Source organism: Glycine soja, chromosome 16, assembly GCF_004193775.1.
Source record: "Glycine soja cultivar W05 chromosome 16, ASM419377v2, whole genome shotgun sequence".
Lineage (NCBI taxonomy): Eukaryota > Viridiplantae > Streptophyta > Magnoliopsida > Fabales > Fabaceae > Glycine > Glycine soja.
The window spans coordinates 25,799,069-25,825,440 of record NC_041017.1 but is presented as its reverse complement, the minus strand read 5'-3'; the positions used below and the strand labels follow the sequence as shown (position 1 = coordinate 25,825,440).

The 26,372-nt window shown below is 32.8% G+C and overlaps 1 protein-coding gene across 1 annotated transcript; it reads left to right on the top strand.

Annotated features, from left to right (window-relative positions):
- Nucleotides 1-3,530: 3,530 nt before the first annotated feature.
- LOC114389896 (replication factor C subunit 2-like) lies at nt 3,531-4,061 on the top strand. The gene is made up of 3 exons (XM_028350606.1): nt 3,531-3,683; nt 3,766-3,875; nt 3,956-4,061. Exons 1-3 carry the CDS (start codon nt 3,531-3,533, stop codon nt 4,059-4,061), a joined length of 369 nt encoding a protein of 122 aa, XP_028206407.1.
- Nucleotides 4,062-26,372: the final 22,311 nt, after the last annotated feature.

Sequence of the window (26,372 nt, the reverse complement as noted above, 5' to 3'; positions counted from 1 at the left end):
CGCCCCATTGCCATGCCTATGGTGAGTGAACAAAAAAGAGATTTCACATATCTGGTAGGGGTCAATAGCAAATTAGTGGAGGCCAATAGCAATATTCCTATTTCTTTGATGGAAAAGGCCATAGCCTATATAACTCACATCATAAACAAAAATGGCTTGAGCAGTTGAACTTATTAGTATGATGTTGACTATAATTTATATTGGAGAGTTGGGCATGGTTCAATGAAAAAGAAGATTAAAACAATATTTTAATAGTGAGAAGATTAAAACAATAAAGTTTGTATTGATCATCATTAGCAATATGAGATGGTATAAATTGGATCCTTTGGTCTTATGATATCATGTGCAAGACTCTTGTGTCCCTTTACCCTACCACTAATTGCTTTCAAAACTTCATGAAATGTTCTACTAATGGTGTCACTAGAACGTTGAAAGCTTTCTTCAACATCCCTATTAGAGGCACACATGGCAATTGTTTATACAAACATGCTCACTTTCTCTACAATCGACTTTTTTTACTTGGTTGTAATCCATATTCTGATCGCAAGTCTTCACATAGTTGCATGAATAAACTTGGCTCCATTCCAAAGGCATTCACACATTGAATAGGGTGTCCATTTAATATCTCATCCATCCAATTTTCTCCTCTTTGAAGTGAAGTCATACATGGTTCTTTGTACATATATTTATAATAATATGTAGCTAATGCACTTGTTGCACATGAATAATATTCCAAAAAAAGTCCATATTTTATTCTTTTTCTTTCTCTTTCAAGATCCATATTATGCCTATTAATAAAAAAACATATATGAAACAATCATAGTCATTCTTCGAATGCATAGTGCAAATTTCATATTAAAACATATAATAAAAATAAAAGCAAAAAAACACATGTCCATTAAAAGAACAAATACTTGTATCTTAAAGTCATAATAAACAAAAAAATTATATCTAAAAGGGTGATTATTCATTTCTCTTTGGCATGCATATACATTAATCAAGCTTTCCTGGAATTATCAACCTCCATATGTATAAATAATTCATGTCTTACTTCAGTCTCAAACAAAGAAACCACAAAGCATTATAGTTCAACGCCCTTTTGCAAATAACCCTCATCAACCATGCGACACATAATATTCATTGGTGCCGCAATACTAGAAACAACACAATTTGTTTTACTCACATTATCATATGAATGCATTATTTCTAATGCCTGGTTAAAATTTGATACCAAGGTATCTATCAGACCACTAAGCTTTGCCGCCCCCCTGATCATTGTCTTCTTTTACGCTTTCCCTTAACAGTGCTATTAACCATCTTCTGGGTTTGTGCAGAGTTGTTAGTACCATTAACTTGACTAGGTACTCGAGTGTCACTATGATCTTGGTCATGGGCTTAGGTACTACTAGATTCAAGCATGAAATTGGGCAAAAAAGTATGCTCTTCATTAAACAAATCTTCCACTTGAGAAGTACATTGATTATATTTCCAATAAACAACATCTCCATCACTCTCATAATGAGTATCTTTCCTACCAATTTCTTTATCTCCTTCCTCACCATCCACATTGTCACATTCCACAACTTCATCAACATTAGGATCCATAATGGGTGCAATAATATTTTCACCAGTTACATAATTGTCTTTAAACGGTTGACTCCATAATTCATCAAGTGAATGATCTATTGATTTATTATGAAATATTTTAACCTCTGATTTCTCCTAAAAAAATGGATAATTAATCATTGAATTAAATCTTATAATGATTTACTTATATTATAAATTAACTATAACAATATATGTAATAAACTAACCTTAATTTTTTAATCCCACTACTCATTTAAACCACTAAACTTTCTTGTGGTAGGATCCCACCCTAAGCCAGTTTCTCCAAACTTCAAAAACTTCCAAATGTGTCGATCCCTCTTCATGTAATCATACTTTTTATTCATGTTTTGTAAAGACATTTACGATTGATGATAGTTTCAAATTTCTTGATTAATGTCCATTCATTTAAATGCTACACGGTCATTCTTCCTAATGAACTTGATGTAAAACTCACATACCCATCAATACATTTCGAATTGATCCCTTCCTCCACACTGAAGTCTTCTTACAAATTTATCAAAATAGTATAATAAATGAAGTGAAGTAAAAAATAAAATAAAATAAAATATACACATATAAATAAACGCATGGACAATAACTATATGAAACATACTTTGAGAGCCTTAATTCAAACTTAACAATAAAATATATAAAAAAATTAAACAAAAAGACAAAATCTTGTTAAAATATACACCATTAGAATTAAATTGTGATTCTCGTACACATAAAAGTCAAGAATAAAAAATTAATTGATTAAAAATTAAAAATACCAATCACATCTTCAAATGGGCAGGGAGATTCAAGGACCAAATAATTTCACGAAACATTTCATTACACTATCAAAACCTTATACTGTAATACGAAAGTAAGTAAAATGAAAGATTGATGTATCCTATGTTTCTTTCCAAAAGGATAAAATGAAACTGAAAACATCCACAGTAAAATATTATAAAACATAACCTATCAAAGTATTATAACGAGAATAAAAATAAATTAAAAATACCATTATTTGGAAAAGAATATTAGTATGCACGTTGGAAAACAAAACAAGGGTGAACACATTGAGAAAAGAAGGAGATGGATGAACAGTGATACCAAACATATGAATGAGTTAAAAAGAAAAAAAACAATAAAATTGATAAATATATTAAAAATAAAATAGGAAGAAAATATAAAAACCAGAGGTTAATATTTTAAATAGCATTACTTCAAGTAGTGTTTTAAACAATGTAGAATTTACTGACATAAGCTTATTTACAGAAAAATCAAAACAAACTTTTTATCTCACTACTGGAAAAAAAGCCTTCTACGACACTGGTTTTACGACGATTATACAAAAACCGATGTCGTAAGTAAAGCGGTAACATTTTTGTAAATAATTGTAACCTTTTAAATGCAGTTTCCTCAAAAACAACTTTAAAAATGCTTTACGACATCGGTTTTTAAAAACCGTCTTCGAAAACATGTGTTTTCCCACTCTGTCATGCTGATGTGGCATGTTTTAATTGGGCTAGCTTGGACAACCCTAAATCTCAATTTTTCTTCTACCCTCATTCTTCCATTCTCATTGTCATCATAAAAATAGAGAGAGAGAGAGAGAAGAAACGTCGCAAGAGCTGTAAGGCTCACTTCACTACTCCGTCGAACGTGCACTACGTCCTAGTGAGCATTCCAAGGCATGTTGTCATTATCGAAGAAGATGAAGCATGTTGTCATTATCGAAGAACAGAGTGTAGAAACCCAAGGACCCGAAGGAATATGCATTTTCGCCAACGGCAAAGAAACTAGCAAGAACATGTTGTTTGAAATAACAAGCGATGAACCTTTGAAGTGGTTTTAGGAAAATAGGGTTTGGGCTTTGGAAGGTTTATTCTCCGCTCTCGTCTGAAACCTGAAACCCTTTGTTCATCATCAGCGGAAGCATGTCATCGTCATCATCGAGCAATGCCTACGACGTGCCATGGGTAGAAAACTATCGTTCCAGCAATGTCATCAACATCGTCGACAATGAGGACACCGTCTCTAGGCTCCAAGTCATCGCTCGCGATGACAACATGCCCAATCTCATTTTATTCGTACGTCTCTCATTTCACCCCTTAAATTAACTATTTCCTCTTTCTCAATTTTTTATCCTAATTTCTAACCCTCCCATTTTAGGGTCCTCCCGGAACCGGCAAAACCACTAGCATTATTGCTCTTGCACACGAGCTTCTCAGAGGACCAAATTACAAGGAAGCTGTTCTTGAACTAAACGCTTCGAATGATAGGTACGTTTATGTAATTTCTCGATTCAATTTTCAATTCTAGACGATTTCCTGTTAATTTATCCTTTCACTTTTGGTTATAGAGGAATTGATGTTGTGAGGAACAAGATCAAGATGTTTGCTCAGAAGAAAGTCATGCTGAGCTCGAGGAGGCACAAGATAGTGATACTGGCTGAAGTTGATAGGTGATTTTTCATGGTAGTTTAATTTAATCCAGTTAACACTGTTAGTTGCAAGTTCTTATACCAACATTATGTCAGTTTGATCTTTTTTTTCTTCTAGAGGGATTTTTTTTCTTTCATATAGTTGGGTGCTTCATTGAGTTCATTCTATTGATATCAGAGACTAGGGGTGGAGTTACTTGTCACTTTTGGTTTTCATACCACTTATGATGTAGCTTTATGTGGAGCTTGTAGGTTTTGGATCTTCTTCATCAATGGATTCCTTTTCTTCTTGAAGATCATGGTAGCAGAATGGAGAAGGAAGAAAGATGATTGGAGATGCCACTTCAAGGAGAAGATGATTCAAGAAGAAGCTCACCACCATAGGAAGCCATGGATAAGAGCTTGAAGGTAGGAGAAGATGAGTGGAGGGAGAGGGAGAGAAGGGGCACTAAATTTTGTGCCTCAAATAAGGTCTAAAATTTGAAGTGTAATTCTCAAATGATCAAAATTGAAAAAATGCACTCACTTGACCTTTATTTATAGCCTGAGTGTCACACAAAATTGGAGGGAATTTGATTTTCTATTCAAATTTCACTTGAATTTGAATTTGAATTTGTGGAGCCAAAATTTCACAAATTATGATTAGTGAATTTTAGCTATGGTTCAACTCAGTAATCCAAGATCAAGTCCAAGATTCTCCACTAAGTGTGTTTAGGTGTCATGAAGCATGTAAAGTATGAAGGACATGCACAAAGTGTGACTATATGATGTGACAATGGGGTGTAGCAAGCAAATGCTCACCTTCCCCTCTAAAATTTAATTGGATTAGGCTTCTCCCAATTTAATTAAATTTATTTCCCAACACACATCAAATATTCACGCAATGCATGTGAAATTACAAAACTACCCCTAATACAAAAACTAGTCTAGGTGCCCTAAAATACAAGGGCTGAAAAATCCTACATTTCTAGGGTACCCTACCTATATTATGGAGCCCTAAATACAAGTCCCAAAAATAATGAAGCCTTAATATAATATGTACAAAGATAAGTGGGCTCATACTTAGCCCATGGGTCCGAAATCTACCCTAAGGCTCATGAGAACCCTAGGGCCTTCTCTTGCATCTCTGGCCCATTCTTCTTGGAGTCTTCTATCTAATGCCCTTAGGGAGTAGGATTGCATCATTCCCTCCCCCTTGAAAAGGATTTGACCTCAAATCCAGAGGTTCTTGAAACTTTGGGCTTCTTCCCTCAACACCTGTAAAAAAAATATAAACATATATATTAGTGGTGTTTGGTATGTTGGAGTAAGGTAAGGTCTGAAAACTCATTTCCTAGGCAACTTCCCATGAGGGAACATGGTTCCTCACCAATTCAATGAGAGGTGTTACAAGTATAGAAAAATTTGGGACAAACCTTTTGTAAAATTTTGTTAAGTCATGGAAGCCCCAAATATTCCTTATACTTGGTGGAGTGGGCCACTTAGGAATGACCTTTATTCTCTTAGGGGTCATGGAAACCCCTTGATCATCATTTAAAAAATTAAGGAAAGTAATGCAATAAAATGTACCTTTTTTTTATATTTTCATGTTGATTACTCCTACCAAAAAGTATGACAAACCTAAGGTGTCCCATATGAGCACCTAGGTTTGTATTGAAATAAAAAATAAGAATAAACCTACCTAATGAGTCCCTATGTATGTGAATCATGGAGATGTTGGATGCATGGGTGATTTTACAAAAGAGGGTTACACCACTCAACATATTCATCATACCACTTATCATAGGTATTTGGTGCCTCATAATACCTATTTTGGGTACCGACAAAGCACAAGGATTTAAGCTTTTATGAACCAAACCCTCATCCAACAACTCCTTTAGTTGAGGAATAATTTCAAGCCCAAGAGGTGTGGCAGTGCTAACAAGTGTCTTTTTACAAAGGAGAAGATGTGGAGGTTGTATAAGAGGGGAAGTTTCTTTAATGTTTGTCTTTATTGCAAAATGAATTTCCTTCTTAGCTAATCTCTTGGAAGAGACACTTACTTCCTTACACTCCTCCTTAACCATTAAAGGTTGTTCTTCTTCTTGGGGGTAGATTTCTTCACTAGATTCTTCCCCTTTTACTTCTTCACTTTCACTAGAGGAAGGTGAAGTAGTAGTCTCATCTTGGATACTATAAATTTCTTGGCCCCTCATAATCATGGTTTTCTTGGTGGGACATTGAGAAGTAATGTGTCCTCTTCCAAGACATTTAAAACACTTTATAAAGCTAGTCTTCTCTTGCATACTAGCCTTAGAGGATTGCTTTTCTATTTTCTTCCCTTTATCATCTTTAGGCTTAGAAGGTGCTGCCCCTAAGATGCCTTGACCTTGGTCTTTCTTTGGATAAGAGTGTGGGCAATAAGATTTTGAAGTGGACTTTCTTTTAAGCTGTTGCTCTACCCTTATTTCTCAATCTAAGTAAACTTCTACATTGTCCTTCCCATGGAAGTACGGGAGGTTAATGTTAGCCACTTGAGGCTTTCTTTCCTTTTCTCTCCTATAGAAATGAGGTCTAAGATGTGACCTATTCCTTCCTTTATAATAGTCACGAAGTTCTTCACTTTGGCTCTTGTAAGGGTCATGACTACTATAGGAGGCATGTTTTTCTTTTCTTAATTCTTTTAGTATTTTCCTTCTTTTTTCTTCGCTTATTTGTTCCCTCTCATTTTGATTTATTTCTACCCTCTCTTTTCCTTTTTCTTTTCTTTCTAGTTTTTCTTTCCATAACTTGAGGGAACTCAACTCATCTAAGATTCTAGATAGAGGGTCCTTATGACTAGTACCCTCACCATTAACACTAGATGAATGACGACTCATATTGGTTCCTAAAGTTGTGGTTATTTCTTGTTGGGGGTTTGCAAAAGGTAAAAGCTAGGGTTCAAAAGAACTCAAGATAAACATGATAAGCAAGAAGAAAGTATTATGTAATTACAAGATAAACTAGGTGTGACTAGTAAAGAAAATAAGCTATGAAAGTAAGCAAGAAATATAAACTAGGCAGATCCTAGGAGTGTTTGGATGACCACATTTAAGGTTCCCAACAAAACACTCACTATCCTAAGGGAAAATTGCCTAAAATTATTACACACAAATGGAAGTTTGGTAACCTATTGGAGGCTCCCAACACACTTATAATGAAAGACCTTTTTTTTACAAAACTTGAAAGCAATGAAGGTAAGTAAATTGCCAATTACAAAATTACAAAATGTTCCTCAATTTTGGTGGTTGTTCTCTCTTTGGCGATTCACTCAATTTTGGAGTGCTTCTTAGTCCAATAGCTCTTAAGGTGATTGGCCCCTTTCTTCTTGACTCAAATTCTTCAAGGGATGACACCAATCCTACTTTCCAATTCCCTATACGGAAACTCACAAACAAGGAAACAAAGAGACAAGCAATATCCAAAGACCAAAAAATGAAATGAAAGATAAACCAATAGAGTTTTAACAAGACAAATTTTCAAGGATTATTCAACAATTAAAGCAATGAAAAGCACACAAAAGCAAGCTAGGACTCAAAGAGAAATCTAGTTTTGGCACTTGTTTTCACACTAGTTTTCAATTGAAATTTTAGAACCAAGATTGGTATAAAATAGACACCAATTATAGAACAAAATTCGAGCTAAAACAACAACCAACTTGTGTGATTTTTCTTATTTTTTCCTTTTATCCAAATCACTTGTTTATTTTTTTTTAATTTGTTTCCAGATGTCTAGAAAATTCAGTAAAATTTTCAGCTCAAAACTCACAGTGACCAATTCTCAGTAATTTTTACAAGTTCATATGTTCAAGTTGCCAGCATCAGCAATTTCAACCTAGAAATCAAGATTAGTGTTTATGTTGCTTAAGGCTTGGATAATTACAATTTGTGTTTGCTTATGCTCAAATGTCTTGAATAACACAATTCAAGAGAGCTTAAGATTTATTTTGATTCACAAATCCAACCACAACTCAATTTCTTCATAGGCATCATATAGGAAACTTATAAAACAAAACAAAGACTAAGAATGAATTAGACTCAATTTCTTCATAGGCATCAACAACAAGACTACTTCTAGGAATTGATTTAGAACATGTTATAAACTAAATAACATGCATGAATTAGACTCAAAATTCAAAATATAGACTAAGAATGACAAGAATACATGAACAAATGTATCTAGAATTCAATCAACAAAATAAAATTCAACATAAACTTAGAACATAATGTGACAATTATTATGACTAAACATGACTCTAAGACAACATGGATTAAGTGATTTACACTTATATTTTTGTGTTTTTTTTTCTATCAATATTTTGGAAGAAAATTTAGATCTAAAGGTTCAACACAAGAAGATTATGACTGAAAAATGATAGAACCTAAAATCAACACAAAAACATGATTCAAGAGTAGATCTATAATATTTGAACCATAGAAATGCAAGAACAAGTGTAGATCTAAGATTTAATTGGTTTATTTACTCTAAACAAAACCAAAAAACAAGATAATTGAGGATATACATGGAGAATAAGATGAAAAACAAGGAATTAAATTGAATTGACAGAACAAAAAGATAGAGAAAGCAAAAGAACATCACCTAGACGAAGATGCTCTTGATACCACATGATGTAGCTCCATGTGGAGCTTGTAGGCCTTGAATCTTCTTCATCAATGGAGTCCTTTGCTTCTTGAAGATCATGTCAGTGGAATGGATAAGGAAGAAAGATGATTGGAGACGCCACTTCAAGGAGAAAATGAGTTAAGAAGAAGCTCACCACCATAGGAAGCCATGGATAAGAGCTTGAAGGTAGGAAAAGATAAGTGGAGGGATAAGGAGAGAAGGGGCACGGAATTTTGTGCCTCAAATGAGGTCTGAACTTTGAAGTGTAATTCTCAAATGATCAAAGTTGAAAAAATGCACGCACATGGCCTCTATTTATAGCTTAAGTGTCACACAAAATTGAAGAAAAAATTGAATTTTTATTCAAATTTCACTTGAATTTGTGGAGGCAAAATTTCACAAATTATGATTTATGAATTTTAGCTATGGTTCAACCCACTAATCGAAGATCAAGTCCAAGATTCTCCACTAAGTGTGCTTAGGTGTCATGAGGCATGTAAAGTATGAAGGACATGCACAAAGTGTGACTATATGATGTGGCAATGAGGTGTAGCAAGAAAATGTTCACCTCCCCCTCTAAAATTTAATTGGATTGGGCTTCTCCCAATTCAATTAAATTTATTTCCCAACACACACATCAAATATTCACTTAATGCATGTGAAATTATAAAACTACCCCTAATACAAAAACTAGTCTAGGTGCCCTAAAATACAAGGGCTGAAAAATTTTACATTTCTAGGGTATCCTACCTACATTATGAAGCCCTAAATACAAGACCCAAAAATAATGAAACCTTAATCTAATATGTAAAAAGATAAGTGGGCTCATACTTAGCCCATGGGCTCGAAATCTATCCTAAGGCTCATGTGAACCCTAGGGTCTTTTCTTGCATCTCTGGCCTAATTTTCTTGGAGTCTTTTATCCAAAGTCCTTGGGGGATAGGATTGCATCAACTTATCTTAAGGCACACAAAAACTAGATATGAACTCTTTTTTTTGTGTAAAAAATATCTGCAAATTTAATTCCATTGCACAGTTTTACTTTTTACTGGCGGATTTTACTCCTGTAAAGTCTCGAGGATCAAAATGATTTGTATACTTTCTATTCCTGAACTAGAATTATTGAACTTAGTATTAATGCTAAGAATAGAAAGTGTGCAATGACTAGACAATACTACCATATGAGGTACAAATAAGGCATTTTTCAAATGCTAAATGAGCACAAAAATAGATGAATATGCAAAACATGATGAAGACAGAAGTAGAGTGAATGGTTCCATTGCTTATTTGTTCCATACATGGTTTGCCAATACCTCTGTATGCTTGTTCAAATAAGGTCAGTTAGTTAATTGGAGAACTTTCTACAACTTTTCCCTAGATTATGTTCATTAGGAAGACAAAACAACTTAAAGAAGACAATGATAAATGTTTCAAAATTATATGATAGTAACCATGCAATGTCATTAGACTTTCGGCAAAACTATGACAAAGTTTCCCTTTTGTTCTTTTTCATTTGTGTAGAGATACTTTCATGACATCTATGTTAGATAAGTAAGAATTTTTGTGTTAGTTTTATTGTTCTTGTTATGTAGATAAGTAGATTTTAGTACTTTAATTATATGATAGTATTATTTTTCCTGATGTAAGAGCTTGCAAACTCCATCCTCCATCTCTTGGGTTTATCTCTACCCACATGGTTGAGAGTTGGACAATTGTCTTAGAAAATTTACGTTTTTGATAACGATGTTTTTTCATAATCGTCATTAATTGAAATTCACTTTTAACGATGTTGACTATAACGACGATCGAGAATTGTCATTGAAAACCCAATTTAACTGTCGTCGAAAAATTTATTATAGTAGTGTCTATTAAAAAATAGTTAAAAACTAACTAAAATATCTCATCGAAGATTACCAACATTTAAAATTGAAACATAATTCCTTAAATTTGGCAGTATTTTTTATTTTTATACATGGAGGGGCAAAGACCCAAATTAAAACAAAGCTAAGGGAACCATACGAATAAAAAAGGCTCGAGTATAACGTATTACAACTTACAACATTTAGATTACGTTTGTTTGTTTTTTTTTTTTTTTTGTCTTTCGTGTGGGGTGCTTCAAAATCGATTTGAAGAGTAAACTCAGTTCTTTTATATGCGTGGTTATTTTTAAAAGTAGGTTTTACATAGAAACCCAATTTTGTAAAAGTTAGACTTAGATAGTTTTTACAAATTAACTTTAGTTCAAACATAAATTTAATCATTTTTACGGGAATCAAATACTAACAACAACCTGTACAATTTTTATTTTTTCTAAAAAAATGTTCAAAAAAGCATGGGAAGAAGAGAAATCATTCATTCACATGAAATGCTTATGTTTTTATAGAAAAAAAATGCAAAAATGTTGTCACGTGTAAAATCTGTTAAATGTTTATGCTTAGTAATAATTGAAATGCCATATGACAGTAAAGATAAATAACTAGATATGGACAATTTTACTATAACAGGTTTGAAAATTATATAATATTTTATTATTATGTTAGCAATTATTTGCATAATAATAAATAAATAAATACTCTAAAAAAAGTAAATAAATAAATTATTTTTACTTATGTTTGTATATATTTCAATCAATAGACTATTATAATTTTTCTAATTTTTTAAAGGACTAAATTGAATTTCAAAAAAAAAATACAGGATTAAAATGAAACGTAAATTAAACTTAAAAATAAATTGAATAAAAATTCCAAAAGACCTAAACGAAAATTAAATTAGATTTAGAGGATGAAAATTATAATTTTACTTACATATATTTTATACAAAGTGAACTTCGACATATTTTAAGACATAAAAAAATTATTTTTTTTCAACTTTTCAATTGTAGTTTATACCTTAATCTTTTCATAATTTTTACCTTAACATACATTGACAAAAACATAAATTTAATTTAAGTTTTCAATTAATTCAGCTTTTAATTAATTCTACTTCAATTCAATAATGTAAGTTAATAATTAATACTATATTTTCTAAAATTGTAAATGTTCTCATGTTTTGATAAAGCTTTTCAAGAGTTTATAAGCTCATTTGACTAGCTTATAAGATTCTTTGACTAAAATAAGACTATGTTTAATAAAACTAGATGAAAACTTATAAGTTATAAGCTAAAAGTTAAAAAAATAAAAACTAATCGAAAGCTTATAAGCTAACTGGTTTAATTGAAAATGTTTAATAAAATTGACTAATAAGTTACTTCATAAATTTCAAATAACACTAAAAGACATATTTAATATTTTTAATATTTGAATTTTATTTCTAATAACTTATCATCTTAAAAAGTATGTATACGCTCAGTACCTCATGCGGAGCTTTGGGTGATTATTACAAAAGTGAAGGCTGTCTGGTCAAGAGGAATTTACTCTCTTCAAGTTGAGTGTGACTCGTTGGAAGCAATCTCGATGATAACAAACCTTCTTACCAAAATTAGGGGGTTTAAACAAATGAGACTCAATCCGTGAATGTCTCCAATCCAATCTAACCCAACTCAAATAAATTTTTATGGGCTGAATTGAATTATTAGATTGGATTGGTTCAAATTTAATGAGCCTGATTAAAATTAGATTGAGTGATAGGTTTGGAGTTGTGGACTCAATCAAGACCCAATCCAACCCTAATACAATTAAATTATTAATATAGAAACTCAAACTAAGCACGCCTCATTCTCAAGATAATATATTTTTTATCTTAAGATAATATATTATTTTTTAGTTTGTCTTTTTCTGTTTATTTTAAGATAATAAAATTATTTTATGAATGGTACTGTGAGTATATATTTATGCTTTATTTTTTTCTGTTTATCATATGAAAAGTATAATATTTTATGAATATGGATTTTTAAAATATCCTTACTATTATGTCAAAGAAATATTCTTACTATTTTTGAGTTTGAAGATTTTTTTTAATTTTTTCTTAAGACTTAATGATGTGACATTTTTTAAGGGTAAATAGTCATTTTCATCCATGAATGTGTAGAGCGCTAACAAATTCATTCTCATAATATAAAATTTCAAATTTTAGTCCCCAAAAGTGAAAAAAGTGCGACAAATCTATCTATACGTTAACTTCTGTTCATTACTGTTAATAAAAAAGTTTTACGTGACACATTCAGGTACGAATTTATCAACGCTCTACATGTTCAAAGATGAAAATGACTATTTGTCCAAAATATAATTTAATCTTCATCTTTGCACCCCTTTTTAGTCGTTGCAAGCATAACATTAAAAATAAACACTTAAAAAATAGGAAAGCTAGCATAAGTTAGAACAAACATAATAATAAATATAATATTGATTAATAAGCATAATTTGTCTATTGCTCTGAAATTTCTAATGTGATAGTACCTTACCCAAAATATAAGACTTAAACAAAAATACATAACCATTAAGTTAATCCTTATAAAAAAATGAGACCCAACTTGATTTTGTTACTACCTAATGTTGTCACAATTGAAATTTCAGAACAACAAACATATTATGCTTATTGATCAATATTATGCTCATTATTATGTTTGTTTTAACTTATGTTTGTTTTCCTATTTTTTAAGCGTTTATTGTAATGTTATGCTTGCAACAATTAAAAAAGGGGGAAGATGAAAATTAAATTATATTTTGGGTAAATAGTCATTTTCACCCCTAAATGTGTAAAGCATCAACAAATTCGTTCCTGAATGTGTCACCAGGCTCTTTCATTAACATTCATGGATGAAAGTTAACGGATGAATGAATTTGTTACACTTTTTCACTTTTGGGGCCTAAAATTTGAATTTTCATCTTTTGAGGACAAATTTGTCAATGCTCTACACATTTAGGAACGAAAATGACTATTTACCCTTTTTTTAATGGCTCATCCAATAATCAACTCAACCCAATCAAATCCAATTAAAGTTGGATTGGGTTAACAAAATAGAAAATATAAATTCAACCAACCAAATTAAGTTTAATTGGATTGAGTTAAAAAATAGATAAAACTCAACCCAACCCGGACCACTTACATCCCAAAACCATAGTTGTTATCCTCTTGTCCAAAACATGAAGGAGGCATTGGCCACATGGAATGTAGAGTCGTTTTGTCATATCTTACGAGAAGCAAATATAGTGGCAGATACCATTGCCAAATATGGGTTATCCATGGATGGTGAAGGAAAGATTTTTTTATGTCATGCTAGGTTTTTTTTTATCCCTGTTTAGTTTTGCTGATAAAGCTAATGTAAAATTCATCAGTGGAGTTTAATAAATCTTTTTTGGGGCTCTATCTCTTGACATAAAAAAATCATCTTAAAAAGTAGGATAATAGTTTTTTAAATTTTATATTATAAAACAATGATAAAATTAAATCCATGAGTGTAAATGTGTAAATGTACTAACAATTTAGTCTGACCATCAAGTTATTTTCGTTTTCGTTAATGTTAAGTGCATACGTGACATGTTGGCGCTCACATGGCAAATCCATGAGTCTAGGGGTGTTCCACATTAGCCAACAGTATTTTGGACTAAATGGTTAGTATACTTTTTTTAACCGTTGATTTTTAAATTTACAAAGATAACAAGTATTTTGAGAAGAATGTTGTTCTTCCTCATTTTGTTCTAATACATTCTTATGCATGACAAAATGGTCCCTAGCAAATATAACTTAATGAAAAAATGATCCATGATAATTATGTAAATTTAGAAATGCACATTCAATGAGGAGAATATCTATTTCTTCAATTCCATTCTAAATCCAAATCTGAATCAATTAAAAAAAAATTAACCACAAAACCCCAAATTTAATTTAGGAACTAGGATTATTAAGTTAAAATCAACAAATCTCTTAACCAATTAGTTTCAAATCCTCCAAAGTACAACCAATTAATGCACTTGAAAAGAACTAAGATTCAAAAAACCATTTTGCATACATTTTCTCTACATACGTTTCTTTTTAGATCTAAACTCCTCAGACCCAAATAGAGTCTCTGCTTTGATTGCACCACAACCTCAAACAACTAGGCCACCTCGGCCGTAGAAAAAGACCATCGCTAGAAGGTCCTATGCAAATTCAACTTCCTCATCTTTGGTTTCTCCTTTGTCGCCTTTGGGCCCTAACTCAACCCCCCATCTTTTTAAATTTATATTTGTTGAGGACTATTTTGTCGTTTCATAAGAAAGTATTAGCACAAAATTAGGACCAACAACCTTCTTCTCAAAATACCAATAGTCTTTGTAAATTTAAAAATCAACAGTTAAAAAAAGTTTTATTGATAATTTGGTCTAAAACTGTAAAACACTATTAGCTAACATGAAATGCCCCCTACACTCGTGGATTTGTCATGTCAGCATCAATAGGTCATATATGCACTCAACATTAACAAAATAGAGATAACTTGATGGTCAAACTAAATTGTCAGTAAATTTACACATTTGTGGACTAAATTGGTCGCTTTCATACTATAGACAAAAACATGTCTAATAAATAAATATTATATTATAAAATTTAAGATAAATTTATTTTTTTCATAAATATTTGAATAAAATTAAAAAAAAATAAAATTTAAACTAACAAAGTAACGGTAGAAGATGATGACATGTGAAAATATTACACTACTATAGTGGTTTCTTTTTTAGGGAAAATAGGATTGTTCCATTTCATTCAAAATATTGATAACGATACAATGAGAAATATAATTAAACATATGAGAGGAAGTACAGGAGTGGCTCAAGGATTTGAGAGGCCTAAAGTAAATTTAAGAATGAAATCTCTTATTTACTCATAAAATAGTTTATTAAAATTATCATTGTTTTATTTAAAATTTATTTTCAAATAATTTTATAATAATTTTTTTAAGGTGTATTAGTACTAAAACAAATTTTGGAGCCTTTTTTTTTTGGGAGATCTAAAGCCTTTACTTGGCCTGCTTGGGCCTTAAGCCGATCCTAAGGAAGCATAACACCTTGAAGCCCTAGCTAAACTATGAGCTACATGGTTGGCTTGTCTCTTAACCAAACTCACCCTAGAGTTGTGAATACTATAAAGCTAGTCTTTACACCACTGAAGAATGGTGTGAAAATCTGTGTCCTGGAGATGGAGTGCGCAAGTAGTCTACGACATTTGCAATAAACTTCGAGTATGACTTTCTGGAGATTTAGGTTTTTTATCCATGAAAAGGGCCTCATGAAAGTGCTCAATCCTCAACTACTTTTGGAGAAGTACCAGGAAAAGTGGTTGTCTTTGCTTTTACAAATGAACCTGTTTCGTCACAAATGCAAATACCTATGCCAAAAGATTAAGTGTCACTGAACAAAGCAGCGTCAACGTTGCATTTTATGTAACTGTTTTCTGGCAGTTTCCAAATAGAGCAATCAATGACATTATTGGGCTGCATAAATAAGGCTTTGTGTATCTGCGATTGGCTCCTTGAGTGATGAGACATTGACAAAGATGATGGAGCTGACGGCTGAAGTTCGTTGCGCCCCCAAAGTTTCATATTCCTATTTTTCCATATACACCAAAGAACAAAGAGAATCAAATGCTTACTTCCTCGGATGATTCCTACGTAATTTTGAAGATAAGTTCGTTGAAGTTTGCTGTTTGATTCCAACAGCTCTCTATTAATTGCCTTAAATTTGAAGCCGTCCAGTAGTGTTTGGCATAATCACACAAAAGAAATAAATGCCAATCATTCTTAAGATTATTTTGTAAAAAAAGAAACATACTGAAGGACAAACAATATGATCACAACTGTGCGAATTCATTCTTGTTGGGAGGCATCATCGGAGAAGACGCCAAAGGAAATGTTTGATCCTTGGTTGACAATGTAGCTTCCATAGGAGTATCCAGTTGCCTTCCATCTTCAAGTGATTGTTATCCAATATTTTCTCCATGAGAATGTGATAGGCACTTCGAACTGCATATTTGCCTGATGATGTGTACTTCTAGATGATTTGGTCACTCTCCAAAGAGTTCAAGAGAGGAATGGATGTTATTTTTTGTGCATCGTCTAGATTAGAATTTGAAATGACATGGTCCACTCTCCAAGTATTCAAATCATGGTCAATGAGATCAACAACCTTTAGATTTTCATTCAAGAAATTTGGAGTAGATGAAACAAGAGTTACCGTTTCCAAGTCTCCATTGCAAGCCCTTTGTCACCCCCACCCATGAAACGTGGATACTACGCCATACAAAACTTGGATTATGCTCCAACTTAGCCTTCAAGAAATTCTCTGTTGGAAAATATTTAGCTTTTAACACTCTTACAATTATAGTATCTTGGTTGGTCATCATTTTCAACCTTGTTTCCATAGCATATCAAGGTCAAATGCATGAAGGTGCCTAAAACCCATTCTACCAAAATCCTTTTTCATAAACATTTTTGCCCAATTCATCCCATTAATTCCTTTTCTAGGTTGTTATCTGGATCCCCACCAAAATTAATTCATCATCTTCTAAAGCTCATCCTCAAGTGCGTGGAAGCAAGAAAACACTCATGCAATATGCAGGGATAGTTTGAGCCATTGATATAAAAAGAATTTCCTTCCTTGCCTTTGATAGATTCCTTTTTGTCCATTGGTTGATGTGCTTCCTGAGTCTATCTTTGATGAACCCCAAAACTAATTTCCTTTTCATTCCTATGATAGAGGGGAGGGCCAAGTATCTTGTAGTGCCCATGCTCTTAGTGACAATAAAAAAATATGAGATGTTTCTCCTTCTATCGTGGTGGATATTGAAGTTGAAAAATTTTTCTAACTTCTGATAATTAATGAGTTGACTAGAAGCTTCTCCATAGATATCTAGATAGTCTTCGAGAATTTTTATTTCCTCATCTTCCGCATTGCAAAAATAAAAATCAATTGTCAACAAATAAAAGGTGAGAGAATGGAGGAGCTCTTCTACACACCTTAATACCATGAAAGTAATCTCTCGCCTCTATTTTTTACAATAGCTAAAATAGCCTCACTACATATGATGAACATATAAGGAGATAGTAGGTCCCCTTGCCTTAACCTTCTTCCTAAAGAAATTTTGCCCACTGGATCACCATTGATAATGACTGGAAAGTGAACAATTTGGAGACAAAGCTTAACCCACCTAATCCATTTGTCATGGAAGTCCATTTTTTCAAGGACACTGAAAAATTAATTCCCGTCTACTCTATCAAAGGCTTTGCTGATATCAATCTTAAGAACAATCTCTCTCACCTTTCCTTTAACTTTACATCTCATGTGATGGATAATTTTAGAGGTTAGGAGCACATTATATCCAACATAGAACGATCGTCAACAAAAGTTGATTGTTCTTGGGATCTACATTTTGGAATAATTGGTGTGAGGCGATTGACAATAACTTTTGAAATGATTTTTTAGGAAATGCTACATAGGGATATGGGGCGGAAATCTTTCATGGTGGTGGGGTTTATTTTTGGAGATGAAAACAATGGTGGTAGTGTTGACCTGTGGGGGGAGACTACCACTTTTAAGCCAAGTTACACCAGTTTCAAATAATTATGAGCCACAAAGATCCCAAAAATTCTTGTAGAAGGATGGATTCAAACCATCAAGACCTAGAGATTAGTCAGAATCCATTTGGAAGAGAGTATCTTTAAATTCATTGATGGTAAAAGGAGTCAAAAGGAATTCATTGTCATAGTGAAAAACACAAGAATGAATTTTATTAATAACAAGAAGGAAATCACTACAATTATTCTCAAATTGGAATAAATTATTGAAATATGAGACAACAACATCACATAAACTTTTATGGTCATAGACTTGGTATCCATCATCACGAGATAAGGAGGTGATTAGATTTGACTTCTTCCTTTCATTTTGCAATATTGTGAAAACATTTGAATTTGTGTTTCCTTTTTTCACCCAATAAACTTTTGCTCTCTACTTCCAATAAAGATCTTCCCCGAGCAATCAATTGACTAAGTTTAGTGTTGATTTCAGAGTAATGACTTATTTATTGAGGATCATGAGATTGGCGTGATTTTTCAAGCTCCTTCTCACACTTCTCAATTTGATCTCTAAATCTTCCTCTCAATTTCCTGTTCCACGAGTTCATTTCATCAGTACAAGTGTTCAATTTAGATAAGAAATCACCTGAGATATCTTTGTATCAACTCTTTTTTACCACACCTTCAATGTTTGGTTCAAGTAGCCAAGAATTTTCAAATCTGAAGGATTTGCAGTGGTGTCTTTTTCTTCTGACGTGAAGTCCAATCACGATTGGAGAATGATCCGACTTAGAGGAGAGCCCATTTTCCACTCTGAAATTTGGGAAGAATTCGAACCAGTCCCAGCTTGCTAAGCCATGATCAAGTCTCTCTTCCATTGCATCATGCTTCGCACGACGTCATACCCACGTGTAATTGTAGCCTTCCATAGGAATATCATGAAGGTTACTCCACTATACTATAGTGGTTAATACTAAAACTAAATGAACTTATATGTTAGAACTCTTATGAATAAAAAATGATTATCGTATTTTTAATCAACTCATTATTTTTTGGTAAGAAAGTCAACAATAAACATATTATTTTTTTAAGGCAGATATACTAATTTTGAATTTTGTTTAAAAAAAACAAAAGTAACGTACAATTAAAAAATTGAATGAAAGTAAATAAATAAGAAGGAGTAAATAGGCATTTTGGTCCCTTTTGTAAATTAGTCCCTATCTTTTTGAAATGTAAAAAATAATTCTTATCTTTACATTCGTTATGCAAATAAGTCCCTACCATTAAAATCCAATTTCCACTATTAGTTATATGTCTATGTGGCAAGTCTTTGTCCATGTAAGCAAACCCATGTGACAAGTCTTTGGACTGAATTGAAAAATTATGATAAGTTACGATAAAAACCATTCAAAAATTAAGTAAACCCATTTTCCCCAAAACGGTTTCACTGCCTTAGACTACGATTGCATTGGGTTTTTTCACTGTGGTCCAAGAACGTCTCTTTGTATTCCCTCCATTTTCCAGTCGTGGTTTTCCTCGTTCTCATCACCAACCCCTCCCTCTGCCAGTACCGAACGTTTCTCGGCATTTGTTGGTCATTGCCACTCTTCGCGCTTCGCCCTTCACTCAGGTTCGCGTCATGTACGTTATCATTTGAAAATTTTGTGTGTTTGTTTTCATTGTTGCTCCAGGTTCACATAATGTACATTATCATTTTCAATTGCAGTCATTTACGTTGTCATTTTTGTTTTAGTGTTCATCGCCCTATTGCGCGAAGGGTTTTGTTTCATGGTTGTTTTGCATTTTCGCATTTTTGTTTTTCGTTTTGGTCTCTGTTTTGGTGAACCAATTCATCATTTTGCTCTTCATTCATATAAATTGTTGTGATGTGTTGATTAAGGTTTGATGAAGAACGATTTATATTCTCTTGTATTTTTGGGCTTTTATACGTTGAAGGGTTTTGATATAGCATGATTCATTATTACTCTGTTTTATGGTCCTTTATTATTTTGATTTATGATGCTCTGTTTTTATACATGACATTGCATTTTGTTGTGTGATGTTCCTATGTTTGAGTTAGGTTCTTTATTTCCTAATATATGACATTGTTTGTGGTTTCTGATTGTGTGGAATGGATGCCAAGATAACTTTAATATTGCACCATGGAGAAAGATTCACTCCACATGCTAGTGATGGAAAGGTTGAATATATAGGTGGAGAATTTGACGTTTAGGAGGATATATCTATAGATTACATGAACACATTTATCCTATGTGATCTGGTGCAAGCATGTAAGAAGTATAGCAGGATAGGAGATTGTTTTTGGTTGATTGATAATGACTTAGATTTCAATCATGGGTTAAGGAGTTGTACAATAGATGGAGATATATTATACTTTGTGAAGGATGCTTTGGAAAATGAGAATGAGATAAACGTTTGTTTTCATCATGAAGTAGATCCAATTCCATAAGAAGTCCCACTGATGTTGGACTTGAAATGTCATCCAATTCCAGAATGTGATAAACGTTTATTTTCATCCAGTGAAGACCCATTTCTTGTTTTATTTTGTTATTAGGATGTGTACTTGGATATGACTAATTTATATTCAGTAGGTACTAGTTTATGTTGTGTACTTTGGTATTTTAAATTTGAAAGCTTGAGTTATCTATTTTGGTTTATGGTGTGAAAGCTTGCCCTGCTGAAGGATTGCTTGTAACTAGCATGCCAAGAAGCATTATAAGCAGAAAATATGGCAATTACTCTGTTGTACCACATCTGACAACAATAGACACCAACAATTAACAGTTTAATAGAATATCACTGGTCTTAATCCTAACTTAATCTTTATATTTTTCTGTCAATGCATAGCAAGCCAATGAGACGCTCATAACTTATCAACACGCACATAACACATAAGAGCAGAGGCAAGGAGGCAAGGTGAAGAGGTGGCAGAAAGCTAGAAGCAATAGAAGTTGCGCTTACAACACATAAATGAATATGTTTAGATAATGATAAATAAATAAAAATAAAATTATATTTAATTGAAGTGGGTTTAGGTGAATTGATTAAACTACATTTCCCCTTTAATTAGCAAACATCAACGCAATCAACACCAGAAAAGTATAACCAATTATATGATATTTGATCACGATGAGCATCATTCTATTGTTCTGCATAGTAATTGACATTAGATATACCCAAATCAATTTTCAAATGAAAAACTTGAGGAACTGCAAAGTAACTGACCATAGCAACAAAAACTTGAGGAACTTCATTCACAATATTTCTTCAGCAAAACAACACTTATTTTAAAAAAATTTAAAGCCTTTTTTAATAACAAAGTTACTGTCTAAAGAGAAACTTTGTAAGACAGATAATAGATTTTCACAAAATCACTATCAGATGATGAAAATGGATTTTGCAAAAAGACAATTTTCATAACAAAATCCAATTCAGATGCTATGTGAGTTTAATGTAGAGAAGAAATGAAAGCACATAAGGCTCATAAATTTACACTGGTTTGTCTCCTTCACTAAGACTACATTCAAGTTTCACTAACTTTAACATGTTACAAGTATTAATCATTGTCACTTCTGGCTCTACAATACAAGCTCTAGACTAAGCTTGTTAAAACCAATATTCTTTGTTTTACCAAACCATTGTTGGCTCTACACAAATCAAAAGATTGTTGTTTGTTTGCAAAATGATTAACTCTAAATTGTCTTACAGATGAATATACAATCTCAACACTTAGTCTTTTTTCTCAAGGTATTTTGATGTGCAAAAATAATTTGAATGAGAACACATTGGTTCGTGATGATGCCTTCAAAGCTTATAGTATTTATAAGTCTCATTCAACAAATGTTTGTTGTCTCTAAACAGATATATTTCTTCACTTGAGCTTGCGTCTGAAGAGTGTGGCCGTTAAAGCATTTAATTCTTGCATTAAATGCACATACTCCTTCATGTTGAAAAACCATTCTTATGAGCTATTGTGTTTATCACTCAAGTAGAAAACCACTTGCTTTAAGTCAGAGCAGGTATGTCACCAAAAGTGAGTGTCTTTTGATGGTGTTCGACAACTTTCAGATCTTGAACTTCATGTATTCTTCATAGAATTCGATAGATTCTAGGAGAATGTCTTTATAAAACAAATCTCATGACATGTATCTTCTAGCGTCTAATAATACAGATGTAGATGTATGAGGCACGACCTGACATCGCATTAGATGCACATTTTAATCTTTTGAATTTATTTGCATCTAATAAAAAACAACTATGCGTCTTTATTCATCTTAAGAAACAAATGTCTTTTGACTTAACAACCTCTCCCTTTTTTTGATGCCAAGCAAATACAAATTTAAGACTTGAAGGCAGACTTATAAGATATATGAATAAAGAGTTTGTCGGTCTTATCACATGCAAAAGAGAATATAACAGTGATAACACATGCATCATAAGACTTTGAGATATAATCAGAACTACTGAAAACATCTCATTTTATTCATAAAAAAATTTTCACATCAAGGAGATGGGTTTTGCATATAAAATAAATTGTATTAAGGCAATAAGAATAAAGACATTTAAGCATAAAACTCCCCCTAACATGATATTTTCTTCAAACTCTAGCTCCCCCTAAGATGATGATCCCATCTTCAACTCTTACTTTTTCTCCCTTTTTTTCTTGGTAGCATTAAACTCTTAATTTAGCTTCCTCAAGAACTCATCACCATAATTGTCAAACTCTAAAAACAAGTTGATGGGACTTCTAGGAAGGGATGAAGAGCGAGGGGATTCATACCTAATTGTCATCTTATTAAAGTAATCTCTAATCAAAGCCATCCCATAACTTCCTTCTCAGCATAGTGGCGATCTTTAAGGGCTTGAGCTAGGGCCTCCTTTGTTTTGGATGGACTGTTTTTACGGGAAAAAAAGAGCAGAGGTGTATGATGTTGTATTTTGGTTCTTTGGGTTCAAACACTACTACAAAAACAAAATTTAACATCGCTCAATTAACATTGGTTTCAATGAAAACCGATTTCACAAAATGCACAATGACATTTTTGTAAATAAAATGTCATCATTAAAATTGGTTTTTAAAAAATCGATGTTGATATTGGAATCTTGACATCAATTTTTAAAAATCAATGTTGTCAATGCTCATTTAACATTGATTTTTTGAAAATCGATGTTGTGCATGCTCAGTCAACATCAGTTATATTTGAAATTGATGTTATTTGAGATACCTTAACAACGGTTTTTTAAAAAATTGATCTCGTTGTCACTGTGTCATTCTTATCCTTCCCCTAATAAGTAATTATTTCACCCAACACAACAACCACATTTTCCATTTCCCTCTTCCACACCCTAATTCCTTATCCTAGGTCTCGTCTCCATAAAAACCCCATCGAATGCCTTACCCCTTCGAATCTTCGCCCTGGACACATCCACCCAATCCCAAAGATCTAGACCCAACAATATAACCCCTTCTCCACTCCCCAAAAATCCCCAGAAACCCCTCCTTAAGTTGCCTATCTCGACAACTCGGATCTCGGTCCATTCCTCCTTAAGTTGGCTTGTGACACCATTGCCTCAAGTCCTTCGAGCACTACACATCGAAGGAGAGCCTAGCTTTGATCTTGCCAAGAGCCTCTACATCCTCGTCGCCATCTACTATAGCCTCGGAGATGAGAGTGTGAGACAGAGAGGAACGTAACCAACAACCACTACTCATGTCCTTTCTCTATCTTTGTTCTATATGTTCCTTTGTTTTCATACATTATCTTGCTTTTTTCAAAATTAAATTGTTGAGTTGTTAACTCCCTTAATAGCACTGATTCATTTATGTATCACAATATTCAAATTCATCTTATGATATGAATAGATTATGTGAATCGTAAGATTTTAATAGCTATTCTACATTTTACATTCATGCATTAACTCACCAACTTCTACCTTTTAAATGCCTAATGTAAAATCTAACCTTAGCCTATTGAGTCCTAGCTTTTTTTGTCATGGTTGGATTGGATGTTGCATAGATTACAATCTCATTTTTAATGCTATAAACTTTATGAAAAGTCTTTGAAGCATCACCTACTATAACTTAACATTATGGTAGGTAAGTACGGAGGCTGAAGTTTTTACATTGTTGAAGGATTATCTAAAAAGGTACAAAAGTAACACTGAAGAAGAAAAATAAGAAGAAAAAGTAGAAGAATAAGAAAAGTCAACCACAAGCCACTGGCTTATTTGTGGATGAAGATCCCACATGGCAGAAACACATATATCTTAGAGAAGAAAATAATGATTACTCTTCAAGTATATAATACAAATATAGATATTAGTTCTTGTTAGACAATTTACCATTGTTGATTTTTGTATTATACTACTATTTCATGTAGCCATATTTTATTGGTTTATGTAGACAAGGAGAAGCCACTACTTGATGAAGACATTGAAGTGAAGCATATGAAAAGGCTTGAGCAGGTAAGGGCCAGACATCCTTATCATGCAATATCTGAGGATCAAAGTGGTTGGGTTTTATTTTCTTCTAACTCAGAAAATCCTATTAGCTCAATCAATGATATGTATCCACCTCATAAAAGAAAGGGTGTTGATTTATCACCTCATCAACAGCTGAAAAAAATTGACACCCCATCACCGAATTATGGGACTTCTGATTTGCAAGACATATCTCCACCTCAATGATGAGGTCGTCATGATTCTCCCTCTCAAGATGCTTTACATGGATTTGTGGCATTAGACCTTTCACCCCAATGAAAATCCAGAAGAATGCTACAAGATCGAGTTTGTCTAATATTTTTGCTCTCGTTCACCTCAAGATGTCTCTCCACCTCAACGAGGTCGTCATGATTATGAGACTTCTGATTTGCAACATATCTCTCCATCTAGATGAGGTCATCATGATTTTCCATCTCAAGATCTTTCACATAGATATGTGGCATTAGACCTTTCACTCCTTAGGAAAGACCCAAAAAATGTTGAAGGATCAAGTTTATCTGATCTTTCTCTGCCACGACTAGGCATGACAAAGAGGCGGGTCAAGGTCAGGTTTTGCTTAGCCCGTCCCTGCCCTGAAACCCAATGGAGGTGTAGATTTACCACCATCCTCGCCCTCGACAAGGTCGGGTTTTCCCCGCCCCACCCCTGACATGCTTATAAAATTCTATAAAAAATATAATTTTTCATAGAATGAAAAATACAATTTTAAATAGCAACAATAATATATTTTTAGATTGTAGATGACAACATAAAAAATCCAACCCAATATTTGTTATATATGCTCTCTATATTACTTGTTATATATGTTCTCTATATTTGTTATTTGTGTTTAATATCTTAGTATATTGATTTCTGGTTGAATATTTTTTGAAAATACATGTTTTACTTCGTTATTTTGTGTTTTTCATTATTTTAATCGATTACTTTCTCGTGTTAATCGATTATATTGTGTTGCTATGTGGTTATCAGTTTTTGAAACTTTTTGTTTTAATTTATTACCTCATGTTTTAATCGATTACCATACTTGCTTTTATGGTGTTATGGTTTAAGGTTGTTTGTTGTAATCACGTACTGTTTCGTTTTAATTGATTACATGTATGGCTTAAAGCTTTTTTTGGCTTTGTGTTTTGTTGTAATCGATTACTGCCTCATTTTAATCGATTACATGTTGTGGTTTATGGCTTCTTTTGGCTTTGTGTTATGTTTTAATCGATTACCTTACATTTTAATCAACTACAAAGGCCTTAGGGGGAGTTTTTCTAGCATATTTAATTGATTACACCTGCACCTTAATCGGTTACTTATATAAGCTTTTGGTTTTGGGTGAAAACAAAGGTCAATTTAATCGATTACTATGTAATTTTAGTCGATTACTTGCATGTTTTTTGTGTGTAATTTGTTACATCTCTTCGTCTTTACCTTATCAACTACTGTAACATTCCATTTTTTTCATAAATAAATTTAAAAAGTTTTTTAGTAAAACTAATAAAAATAAATAAATAGAGTAAATAATAGGTTGTAAATATCCCTAGCTATAAATAGCAACATGCTAGGTTTTTCAGACTGACTCCTCAGCCTCCTCTGTCCCTCATTTTCGTTTTTCCCCTTCTCCTCTCAAAACCCTTTCTTTTTTCCACAGCCCACAAAACCTGTCTCAGAAAAATGATGATCGTGGACTCATTCACCGTT